The 13,392-nt window shown below is 45.0% G+C and overlaps 1 protein-coding gene across 1 annotated transcript in view; it reads left to right on the plus strand.

Moving 5' to 3' along the window:
• Positions 1-13,392, plus strand: part of pde1a (phosphodiesterase 1A, calmodulin-dependent) — a 386,725-nt gene that overhangs the window by 369,067 nt on the left and 4,266 nt on the right. The window contains exon 15 of the mRNA XM_085985945.1: positions 12,973-13,104. Within this exon, the coding sequence (XP_085842071.1) occupies positions 12,973-13,061 (89 nt within the window). The 3' untranslated portion in view covers positions 13,062-13,104. The remainder of the gene's footprint in view (positions 1-12,972; positions 13,105-13,392) is intronic.

Raw genomic sequence — 13,392 nt, forward strand, 5'->3', positions numbered from 1 at the left:
ACTGTAAACAGGGATTTGAAAATCGTGATTTACTGATGTGTGCTCCCACCAGGTCAGATATCTTGGCACAGAAGAGGATTTGGAAGATCTACCAGAAAAGAGAGTCTCCATTTGGAGACCTGCACCTGTCTCAGAATATTGGACTTCTGCTGAATTCCCCAAGTCTCTTGAAAGAAAAAAGAAAGAAAGACTTGCATTTCTATAGCGCCTTTCATGACCACCACACGTCTCAAAGCGCTTTACAGCCAATGAAGTACTTTTGGAGTGTAGTCACTGTTGTAATGTGGGAAATGTGGCAGCCAATTTGCGCACAGCAAGCTCCCACAAAGAGCAATGTGATAATCACCAGATAATCTGCTTTTGCTATGTTGGTTGAGGGATAAATATTGGCAAGGACACCGGGGATAACTCCCCTGCTCTTCTTCGAGATAGTGCCATGGGATCTTTTACGTCCACCTGAGAGAGCAGACGGGACCTCGGTTTAATGTCTCATTCGAAAGACGGAAAGTTGAGTAAGGAAATTCAACCAAGCATCGACCTCTTACAATGCACCAGTGGCACTCTACATGTCACATTGGTACACTACAACTTCTAAATTGTATCAGTCAATGGCTGGAATTTTCCCATTTAAAAAAAAAGGGTGGGTTTGGAGTGTGGGGGCAGTTAAATTGTTAAAAATGTGAATCCCGACTGATCCCACCTCCAACCCACCCAGTTCCAGTTTTGCTGGAGGCGGGACGGGGGCGGGCAGTCAACCCGCTCCCGGGGATGTTACCTCAATTTAAATATTGTAATGAGGCTGGAAGCCTCTATTTTCCCCACCATTTTCAATTTAACTGCCTGTGGATGGGTTTCACACAATTCGTGAAACCCGGCAGTTAAAGCGAGGCGGGGATTGCTGCATCCAGGAGGTAAGTGGTTTATACCTACCTCCAGGATCCAGGGTCCCTACCTAACCCACCCTGCGATCAGAGACCCTTCCACAAGGCTTCTGATCGCATTCCCAGGCCAGCCCCCCACCCCCCCAACCCCACCAGAACTTCCCCCCAACGATGATGATGCTGAGGCCGGCCCCAATCATCCAGCCCCCTGCTGATCCTTCCACCCCCCACTGATGATCCCCGATCCCTGGCCAACAAACACACCCCGCCCCCCCCGCGATCTTCAATATCCCCCCCAGGATCACCAATCACCCATCACCTGCCGATCCTGCAGCCCCCCCCCGCCGATCCTCTCTGCCCCCTCCCGATTGCCAACCCACCTCCCGTCGATGGCCGACACCCCCCCCCACTGATTGCCAACCCCCTCCTGCCGATTCCCGACCACACCCCTCCCCGATTCCCAACCCCTCGCAACTGAGGCCTTCCCGCTGGCAGCCAGCCAGCCTCTCGAGGCTGTGGGAAACCCGGCCTCCCAGAGAAAATTCCGGCCAATGTGTGTGCTACTCTTAAAAAAAAGAACTACAACTCACAGGATTCATATTATGGCTGCATCTTTCTCCTTTCCAAAATACAATTACTGGACAGGTAAGGCAGAGCTTGGAATACAAGGCTCGTTCTGTAAATATCCAGTTTTGCTGCCAATCATTTTTTTAAAAATTGATGCTTATTTTTCTGATTTTCTAATTATGTAAACAATGTGTTGGCCCTGCAGCCTTTGAATTAGAAATTAGATCCAGGGAAAGAAAATACTGCCGGAAAGCTGCCATATCAGGTCAGCACATTCTCAGTGCTATTAAATGGTGTCACATTTTAGGTCATTTTTTTTTCAACTGAAGTAATTAGGAATAAATTATGTTTAAATGTTACGTTTCACAACAAAGTGAATTTGCATAGGTTTACAAAAAACTGCGGAGATTTTATTAAAGCCAGGTGAACCAGTGTGTGGAATGTTACAGCTCAGGGTTTATTTCAAACTGATTCAATCAGGGTCAGTTATCAAATCCCAGGTCTATTAAGCCATGACAACCCCTATTCACTTTGAGATTGAGATGTCTTCTTTAAACATGTACCCTAAGGGGGCAAAGGGGGAGACAGGTATTCAATTTTATTGACAGGTTTACTGGCAAATCAGTAATCAAAGGGGTAGATCTCCCATTGGCTTGGAACACAGAGAAAAGGACAAATGGGAGCATTGCCAGTCAGCCAGCTGGGTCCAGGGAGGAAGCCTGGCCTAATGAGAGGGAGAATGTTTCAATCTCAAGTCTCGAGGCAGTCAGGACAAGATGGCTGTCCATGAAAAAGATAAGAGAGTCCACTAATAGGGGCAATGTGGTATTCGTAAATTATCTTCCTTGTTCTCAAGGAGGGTTCTGTAGTTAGTTGAATCAAGGTGAGATTTAATTACATCTGTTACTCTATGTTCCCTTGCTTTCTGTAAAATAAAGCAGCTTAACAATTTGTATCTGGCCATATCTAACTAAATGTTTCAGTCCACCTTCAGAAAGATTGGAGAAATGCACAGGCAGACACTTGTAAGACATTAGGTCCGATTTTAACCCTGCTCGCCCAGGGGCCTGGTGTACGCAGGGGGTTAAAATGGCAGCCAGCATTCCAACCCGATGTGATATTAACTCTCAGGTTTTCAAAGGTGTGGAGGCCACAGGCAGACGGGTCCCTCCTAAATATTGAAATGTCGGCGTTTGATGATGTAATTTTAACCTGCAAATGCATGAATATCCACAAAGTCTTGGAGCAGCCAGCATAATTATGATGAAACTTCATTAGTCGAGCCAGAAGAGTCATTTTTAATTTTTGTTAAGTTGATTGTGAGCCAAAAGGTGCAGAAGTGCTTCTCTTGGCCAACAAGGAAACCTTGAGGCTGCTTTGCCCCAGGCTCCTCCCCCTCCCCCCCCCCCCCCCCCCGCCCGTACTGTCATTGTCACAGACCTTCATCCTTCTCATTTACCAGTGCCAAATGGGCAATAATAAATTGGCAGCCTCTTTTACACCCCACACAATTTTCTTTTCCACTGAAGCCGTTGTCATCCGTTTTCCATTACCACTGAGGACTAATTTCACCCCTAAAGATTCTTGGCCAGTTGATTTAAAATAGAGATACTATCTGTACCGATTGGGGAGCGTAAATGTCCAGTACAAGTATTCACATTTTATCAAATTTGTCTTGTTTTGGAGAACCAAATCTTTAGAATGTTATTAATGTACAATGTATGAATCAAAGATGGGAGATTCTTATTTTTTCAAAACAATTGGTACAATGCCTGCTTATGTCAAGATTAATGAACCACTAACAAAATCAGGGGAATACACATTTTTAAAAGGTACGATTCCAGAGAATGGAATTTCATTAGCGGTAATGGAAATGGAGCAGCCAATTCTGACACACCTGCAATAATGATCCTCTTAAACTTCTCAAGCAACTAACAAGCCAATTAACCAGTGAAAACTGTCAGAGTATGTTAATCCAGTTGTGTCGTGCACAATTCTAATAGAAAATGGCTCGACGCCAACCGGGAAAATCACATATTACAGACCAAGCCCTCCAAGCACTGGTGAATTTTGTGAGAAGCGTCAGAAGAAATATCTGGTTTGGAAGGAAGAGCCTCAAATATTCAAAGGAGGCGGCCAGCAAAGGGAGTATGTGGCAGGGATAGTGAACCGTGCCAATCCACTAGAAGAGCCTGGATGGAAGTGAAGAAGTTGCACAAGTTAAAGAAGAGCACAAAAATGATTATCACTGTAAGGTAGCAGCAGAGGGCACATATGGACAAGTTATAATTTTAACAGATGCTGTATATGTGAAAAAGCTGTACTGACATTCAAAGTGGGGAAAAAAGCAGGATTATGCAAATTGCATTATGCCTGCCATGATGGGAAAGACAATGTACTGCAGAAAGTCCACTTTTAATCTCCACTTTTAAGATTACTGGCAAAGCTACTGCATAATTGGAGGGTGCAGGCTGGTACAGGTGGTAGACTCCTAAACCATAAACCACCGATGCCTTATAAGCAGTTTATTGTCAGGATGGCAAACCTGGAAGGCATGGGGTCTGTGAAGATTGGAAGATGATGCAGAGCTTGTGGCATGTATCATGTTACATGAATGTGTTTCCACCCCATGATCGTACGACATGCAAAAGAGGATGTAGGCACAATGGAGAAGCATGCTTATTTGCTCATAACATATAATCCATACTCTGCATGGAACAAGGAGAACACAATTGCCATCTCACCAACAGCGAAGATCATCAACTGTCACCATGGGCGCGATCTTGCCAGCCCTGGAGAGGCGGGTTTGGAGGCGGGACTGCCAGGAAAATGACAGAATTTGGGGGCGGGTGCCCATCCCGCCTCCATGCCATCTTCCCAGGAGGCGGGTAGCCAACCCACGCTGGGTCCCGTCTTCTCGAAGCGGGAAGGGGATTACAGCCACTTAACTGCCTGTTAACAGGTCGTTAACAGGCAGTTAAGAGGATTATCCCCATTTTTTCACCAGAGGTGCGGGCTTCCCAACGTTGAGGAAACCCGCCAGGGTCACCGAGGTGAGCAATGGGTCAGAGGGGTGCAAAAGTGCACTGTGAAGGTAAGTGATGGGTGCAAGTGTGGAGAGGTAAGTACGTGAAGTGAGTGGAAAGTGATAGAAAATGTTTACTTACCTTTGTTTCTTCCTGCAGGCTTCAACAGTTGGGGAACCGGAGACTCCCGCATCTCACCGGCAGAGATGACAGATGGCTGCTGCATTCTCCGATGCAACAACCATCTGATTTCTGCTCACAAAAGTGGTTTGATGAGTCTTGAATACAAGGACTCATCAAACTACAGGGAATGTCCGTGTTTGGCAGCTTCAGAGCTGTCAAACAATGATGATTCATCTGTCAAAACTTTTTGACAGATGAAATGTTATAAGCTGACGTTCTCTGTAACTGGCTTCCCATTAATTGACCTGCTAAGCCCGCTGGGTGGGCTTAACAAGGTTAGTCAAGGGAAAATAGCGTGGGTTGGCCACAAGTCGATGGAGGCGGGACTAAAACCCGACAAGCAGCAGTCCCACCTCCAAAGTGCCCCCATTGGCAAAATCACCCCCATCTACTTGAAGCACTCACCAGCACAGATATATCTGCTTCCAGCGAAGTAGACTGATACTCAAGGTGTTAGGCACCAAGCGCAGGACAGAAAGTGTTGGGAATAAATAAGGGACCAGCTGTTGCAGAACTAAGGCCCAGCATATAGTGTGCATCTCCTGAGCTGTATGGCGATACAGACCTTAATCAGCCAGCTTTCAAACAGGGGTTGGTATAATAGTAGAAATATATTGTGTATTCACTTGCCTTCCTGCACACAACACTGGAAGCTATTCAGGTGGTGTGTGGGAGAGTCCAACACCCAGATATACACTGTAACTCCCACATAATTGATGCATTGCGGTTTGGAGTTGATCACACAGTGCCCCAGTGGCACATGCAATGGAAACCTCAATTCTACAGGCTCACAGTGCCCCAGTGAAGGCTTTTGAGGTTGAAAATCAAAGATCCAAGTCATGGCCTGCTTCAATGCACTTGGATAACAATTATGGCAAATTTGACTGAAGGCTTGAGACTTCGTGCAATGGTGGGCATCCTGTCAAAAATTAGCATTTTTCTATGTGTGAATTTCCAAGCCTAAACTCGAAATCTGCTGTTTAAAACAACGTGAATTTAAATTTGTTATTTGGTCCTTCCAATTGGCGTCAGCCATAATCTGCCTCACCCCACAGTCCAACCAGTTTGATTTCTTCTTCCTGCCTTGTTTCAAACTTTGCCAATTTAGCTGAGGTCCTGGTCACACTCCCACTGCTGTAACTGATGTCCCTGGCTCCAGCTTGATCCTTCCCTCTCTCGCCACTGAAACTGAGGGCCCCCCTATTCTCATCATCTTTTTTTGTTCCACAGCTCACATTCCTCCTAGTCTGCAGTCTCTCCATGGAGAGAGGGGGGATAAGAAATCCCTCCTTGGAAAGGGGAAAAGATGAGGGGGAGAGGTAGGAAAGAGGAATGGCACAAGAGCAGAGAGAGGTAGAAGAGCTGATTGTTTTAGACTATGTAAGTGAGCTGCAAGCAAACATGGGCTTATAAGATATAAAAGTAAAATATTATTTTACTCCAAAGCTTCAAGATTTTGCTCATTTAGGTGTGCCCACCCCTGTCATAAATTCATCTTTAGCAGTGACCTATATGGAGTTGCACAGGAGGAGTTGTTTGTCACTCATGTCAGCAGCATCATATAGCCCTGTACAAGTGGCTGTATGTGCCTTCCCTGAAAACAATGGCCCATATTTTGCGACCCCTACGGGTACATATGTGGTGTGTACATGCCCATAAGGGCTGCGCAAGTTTGCACGCAAAGCGCATGCACGAAAACCCGGAACTTCTTGATAGATCATCCGCATCCCTGGGAAAAGGGCATCCATGGGCGGAGAGTTCTGCCCAGCGAATACCCGTGAAATTCTTACACCTGGTAAAAGCAGGCATAAGACCTGCTTTTACCAGCGTAAGAGTTTAAATGAATATAAAAATAATTTTTTTTCAATTATTTAAACATGAAACCACCTGTAAAATAAGTTAAGGTTATTTTTAGCCCCTTTAAAACATTTAAATTTATTTTTCAAACAATTACATTTTTGTTTTAAATTTTTAATTAAATTGTATTTTAATTCATTTTAAATATGTAATTGTATTTATTTGTTATATAAATGTGTTTTTATGTGATCCCCATCCATGCTTATGGGGTTTCTGTACATGCGGAATCCCCATAAGTATGAATGGGGAGCCCCCTTCTTTCATTGGTTGGGCCAGCCCATGTGATCCCAGGGGTACTTGCGAACTGCCTGTGCCCCTGGGGTACGTGGGCCTCTACACATAGAGGCCCAGGAGCGTGAGTCTCCATGGATCCAGGACTATCAGGTAGGTTCATAGATTTTTTTGCCGTTCGGAGGCATCCGCCCGCGGGAAGCCTCCGACTACAAATTCAGGCCGACTTCATCCCCTGTGCTCCTGGGCTGTCCTCTTCTCTTCCTGCTGCTCTACTCCAATATACCTCTCAATGGCCACCAAAACATTCCTGTGTATTATTCACTACTTTGGTTGCTCTTCAAAATGTTCCCATTTGTTAAACTCACTAAATCTGGCCTAGAATAGAGCATTCACCAATTTGACTTCAGCTAAAGAAAGCTACATAAATTTCTGAATGATGATGATAAGGTCTTGAGGAAACACAGCCTATGCTCTCATTTTCAGTGATATTCATTTTTTGGGATGAAGAGGGACAATTCTCAGAGTGAACTAAACTTGGTTGAAATATCTATTGCCCTTTCTACCAGCATTACACCTTGTTTTACTCATGTCTACTTTTTCACAAAAATTCAGAATGCTACCCCTTTCAGCAAATAGTCACATTTGACATTTTTGTTAATGTGTGTCATTACTTTATTGTAATCAATTGGTTGCTTGTTGAGTGTGTAACCTTTAGAGACATGTGGCTTATTGCCAGATTCCTCTATCTGTGAGAAAAGAGCTAGTGTACGCTTGTCTGAGAGTCAAACACTTCCAGTGTGCTGGAGGTGGTTCATGTGGTTGTAAAAAAGCATTGATTATGTATATGCCTATTAATTGGTATTATGGTTTTAGGTTTTTATGCCAGGTGTATTCTTTGCGCTCAACATCACTGGCCACTTCCGTAAGCAGAGGTTGTGTCCTCGATGTAGCAGAGTGTGTATTTATCTCCACCAGTACCTAGATACAAGACCCAGCAGTTGAACAGAGAGCTCGCATCATGGTACTCTGCCATACTGGATATATCACATGCTACCCCAGCTGGGGTATTTTACTAAGAGGACACTTGTGTTCTTGCAGACTGAGGTGCACAAGGGTGGTGCTTCAGAAGCTGATGAAGTGAAATCAAAGATAACCTTTTTTCCTGTGGATGTCCATGATTCACGTGCAGTCAGGAATTAAGATAAATAGACAGGAATGTGGGGTGTTCCATCCAAATATTGCTGAGATTTATATACTATAAAGATCAGCCAAACAGATATATTATCTATGGGCAGGTGTAGCTGTAGCTTCACTGCTTTATAGAGCGATTATCCTCTGCCTACATTATAACAGTGATTACACTTCAAAAGTAGTAATTGGCTGTAAAGCGCTTTGGGACGTCCAATGGTCATGAAAGGTGCTATATAAATGCAAATCTCTTCTTTTCCTTTCTTTCTTTTCCTTTCTTCGATGCTCTTGTGCCCTTAGATGCCTCTGATAAGAAAGATAGAGAGTCCTGACTCGGTTGAAGAGTTTCTATGGTTATCATCTCCTACCGTTACTATAAACTTCCATCTTATGTCCCCAACATTGAGTTTGCATGGTCTTGCTAAGTCTTGATACAATCTTCATGTCCTCCATGATTGCTGGCAGATGGCTAAACAATCTGCTTGCAGCAAATTCCAAAAGTTGAAGTATATGAATATGAAACCAATAACATCTCTACTTGACATTCAATATTTTTCTATAACAGATCCCCCATCCATATACTGGTATGACAACCCATGCTTGCAGGCAGTCTTGTGTCTAGAGTTGTGGGGGATTAAATTGGCTAACCCCCAAAAACGGGCATGGGGATCGCGGTACAGAAATCACAGAAACCCCACAGTGCAGATAGAGGCCATTTCGGCCCATCGAGCCTGCACCAACACATATCCCACCGATCCCCGTAACCCCTACACCAACACATATCCCACCCTATCCCCGTAACCCCACGTATTTAATCCCCCTAACACTAAGGGTCAATTTATCATAGCCAATCAACCTAACCCGCACATCTTTGGACTGTGGGAGGAAACCGGAGCACCCGGAGGAAACCCACGCAAACACAGGGAGAATGTGCAAACTCCACACAGACAGTCACCCGAGGCCGGATTCGAACCCGGGTCCCTGGCGCTGTGAGGCAACAGTGCTAACCACTATGCCACCGTACGCAATTAACCCGCGCCAGGTCATTGCAATGAATACAGCACATTAAATGTGTGCTGCCTACTATTTTAAATGATTGCTGCCAGTGCTACCTGTTCTGTTCATTGGCTGCATGCATCAGCAAGGGGCTTGATATCGTGTGTGGCAGCAGGCACCTCTTAAAGGGGAGGTACATTGTAGCTGCAAGAAGTGGTGGGAGTTTTTTGAGACGCGAATCTGTGCTGTGGTACTTTGAGGAATGGCTGATGATGCGAGAGAGCGTGCACCAAGGTTTTCTGACACTGCACTGGAGGTCTTTGTGCAAGACGTGGAGAGAAGGAGGAGACATCCTGTATCCGCAGGAGGCAGCGGGACGAAGTAGTGGCAGAGGCCAACGCCAGGAGTGTTGCTCCAAGAACGTCGATATAGTGCAGGAAGAAGTTTAACAATTTGACACGAGTTGTCAAGATGAGTGAGTTCATCTCCAACTGCAGCACTAACCTCATCCACTGCTCAATTCACCACATCCCCATCACCCACCTACCAACAATCTCTATCAATCAGGACTCAACCCTAAAATTCATATACATCACCCTCACACACTTAGTACTGTTGCAAGCCTCACTCCCACAACTCTCAGTTCGCCCAAACTGGCAGCTATTCAACTAGGACAGTGTCATCACCCAAACATATTGCAAGACGCTCACTGACACACTACCCTAATTCTTATAGGAGCACTAGGATAGGCAAAGACACACAGAAGACATGTACTAAGAGAATACATAAGGGTGATTAGTTTAATTTTGTACGCATTATGCAATGATTGAATTTATAAAATTGGATTAGAAAGTGCACATTCGGGTGGTTTTTATTTTTGTGTTGTTGGAAAGAGGACAATGTGATGGTCAGTGATAGAGGAAAGGTAAGCAGTGTGGGACTGTTGGTGAATGGAGAGGTGAGGTTGAGGTTACTGGTATCACTCATGAATTATTTAATCACGTAGAGCCCGGGCAGAAAGGGGCTGTCAACATTGTAGCCTCCCTGCCACTTCCTGTTCCTCCACTTCCTGTTGCACTTCCTCCTCTTCTACTTCCTTCTCCTCCTCGTGCTCCTGCTCCTCAGCTTCTTGCCTGATAGGCGGTGACAAGGATTGCTCCCTCATAATGGCAAGGTTGTGCAGCCTGCAGTATACAAGTATAATCTTGATAGTACAGCTGAGTACTGCAGGGCTCCTCCCAAGCGAGCGGGCACCTGCGCTATGCTATCCCCCACCCTGATTCCTATGCACTTGTGCCCAGTGTCTCACCACGTGCAGACCCCTCTATCCTAGCCTCTAGAATACGAGCAGTGTCAGTCTCTAAGCTGTGAGTGTGAGTGTAAGACTGAGTGACGGTGTCTCTTCATCTTCACTTTCTTTTTCGTCTTCCTCCTCTGACTGGAAAGGTTCCAGTTCTTGGGGATCTGAAATGAAAAAGGGACAAAGAGTGGGTGGTGGTGAGGGGAGAGGAGAAAGTAAGAACGTACTTACACCATCTGCAGTTTGTGAGGCAGAAGAGATGGTGGGTTGAGGGAGAAGTGGAAAGAGAGAAGGAGGATTAGGTATGCAGCTACCCTCCTCATCGATCCCTCCTGCCCTGCCAGTGGCCACAGTCTCAAAAATGTCCCTTCCCATGATGGTCAGCACTGGCTGCTCCATGGGGGTTAAAACATGTGGACGCTTGTCCCCCTCCGGTTAATTCCTGCTGCTTCCTGTTATGCACCACTTCCTCCTGCAAGAAAGAGGGAAGTGTGTCAATGAGTGTCCTGCAATATGTTTGGGTGATGTAACTGTCATGATTGAATAGCTGCTAGTGTGTGCGAGCTGCGAGTTGTGGATGCAAGGCTTGCAATCATACTGAGGGTGTGAAGGAGAGGTAAAATATATGAATTTTAGGATTGAGTACTGATTGATACAGATTGTTGGTAGGTGGGTGGTGGGGGTGTAGTGAATTGAGCAGTGGATGAGGCTAGTGCTGCTATTGGTAGGTTATACCATTTGAAGATGAACTCACTCACCTTGACAACTCGTGTCAGATCATTAAACTTCTTCCTGCACTGCATCCATGTTCTTGGAGCTACACTCCTGGCATTGGCCTCTGCCACTATTCCTTCCCGCTGCCCCCTGAGCATATGTTTGGAGGGCCTCCTGCCCCCCAGTGGATACACGATGTCTCTCCTTCTCTCCACGTCTTGCACCAAGACCTCCAGTGCATTTTCAGAAAACCTTGGTGCTCGCTCTCTCGCATGTTCAGCCAAGTATCACAGCCCAGATTCACTTTTCAAAAAACTTCCGCCACTTCTTGCAACCACAATGCTCCCCTCCTTAAGAATTGCAGGCTGCCTTTAAATAATGCTAGCCGCTCACAATATCAGGCCCCCTACTGATACGTGCAGCCAAGGAACAGCATGGGTAGCACGGGCTGCATGCAGCAATCATTTGAAACAGCAAGCAGCACGAATTTTATGTGCTATATTCATCGCAATGAACTGGCATGGGTTACTTGTGTACCATGATCCCCATGTCCATTTTCAGGGGTTAGCCAATTTAACCCCCTCCCTTCTCTTTTTCTAATGCTATAAACTCCCTCCTTGCCTCCCCAACAGTAGATTTTGCCTTGTTGTGCCAAACTTCTTGATTCTCCTGATTCAGAATGGACATGATCTTTGGAGGATATTAGGGCTAACCCTCTTCCCTTGCATATTTTGTTATCTAGACTGTTGTTGCTGTTGGACTACCTTAATTTTCAATTGGCATTTGATACTATCATGCAATTATCAGTAGTGGTCCCGTGTAATGTTTTCTGGAGTTTTCTTATCAGGGTAACAGTTCACTGAATAAGAGTATCAGTTAAAAGTTGAAGATTTATTTTGTAAGTATCTGTGTATAAACCTGTCAGTGAGTACTGAGGCATGGCACATTGCACTTGAGTCCAAACTTGTTCATACACACTTCCAGCAAGGGTCACCGGACAGGCTTAGAAGTGGGAACCCTGGCTTATTTTTCCAGCCCTAACCCAAGGGCAATGTAACACCACTACTGCTGCCCTGGCTGAAATCAGCTCACTTAGTACAGACTGAGGCTGAAACCTTGGACTGTTGTGGTCTGCTGTTGTACAGCTCTGTTACTCACTGGATAAACTTGCTGACACATCGGGGAGGCTTTTCAACTTACCACCCGGGCAGAAAACTAGCTTTACAGATTGGCTTCCTGTTATAGGACCTGCCCAGTTTTAATTTCCATTGGTTTCTATGGAAATGAGAATCAGATGGTTTCTATAGCGGGTGGTCGATCCTCAATGTCCGTTTTCTGCCCAGACGCAAGTTGGAAAAATCCACACCACCATGGCAGATACTTAATTTAATAATATTATTAGAGTATTTCCAGGACGAATAGGACAAATAACTCCATGGTCTCCAATGAGGGCATAAAGCATTCATGTGATTTCTAGGGACACCATCTATAATGCCATTCTTTCACTCTTACAGCAAGTCAGAGAACAAGTGTATGGATAAGAGAAAATTACGTTGAATGAATATGTGGGCAGATTTTATGGTCTTCCACCCTGCGGAAACAGGACAGTAGCACCCCAGAAATGTTGGGGAGTGACCTACTGATCCTCTGGGCTTCCACTGGGCTACCGGAGCGCCTGCCTGAATCAGACGCTGGTCCCATTTAAATGCAAATCAGGGTCCCATGATGTACGTAGGAGCTTGATTGTGATTTTTGGTCAGCACTGGGCAGAGTGTGCACCACCCATGCTCTGCTCAGCATCAGCTGGCTGTCCAGTCGAAGAGGAAACCATTTTGTGACCAGCAGCAGAGCAGAATTGACAGCAGCATGGGAGCAGATCTCTAGGCTACCCTCTCAGGAAGGGAATAATAGAGAAACTTTTATAAAAAAATACTATGTTAACATCTAGGTTTATGCTATCCATCTTTTGTGTAATGTGCATGCTTTTGTAAAAGAATTTAGTCTCGTCTTAACCTGTTACTTTCAGGAGAGATGGAGCACTTTAAGGACTCAGAAGATTCAATGAATAATAGCAAAGACATACTGGAGCAAAAAGCTGCTTTTATACACAACTAGTTCAGAAAAACTTCCAATGATACATCCCTACATGGAAACCGAGGTGATGACTACATTTATTTTTTCATGTAAACTTGGTCAGAATGGAATAAGTGTAATATGAGAATCTCAGTCATATGCCAAGCATTTTTATTCACACAGATGTCTGCTTTTTTATTCTGAAATATGTAACTCCATGCAGTCAGTAGTTTAAAACCCAATAGTTAGTTGGAGTATTTCAGTGCTTTGCTCTCGATTAGGTTGAGTTCCAAGACTATCTGCCATGCAGACTTCCTTGGATTAATGTGGTGAGTTTTGTCATTCCTCTGACTTTCTATAGTTGAATTGCTAT

The sequence above is a fragment of the Somniosus microcephalus genome, chromosome 4, assembly GCF_052327205.1.
Source record: "Somniosus microcephalus isolate GS21.2 chromosome 4, FLI_Smic_1.0, whole genome shotgun sequence".
NCBI lineage: Eukaryota > Metazoa > Chordata > Chondrichthyes > Squaliformes > Somniosidae > Somniosus > Somniosus microcephalus.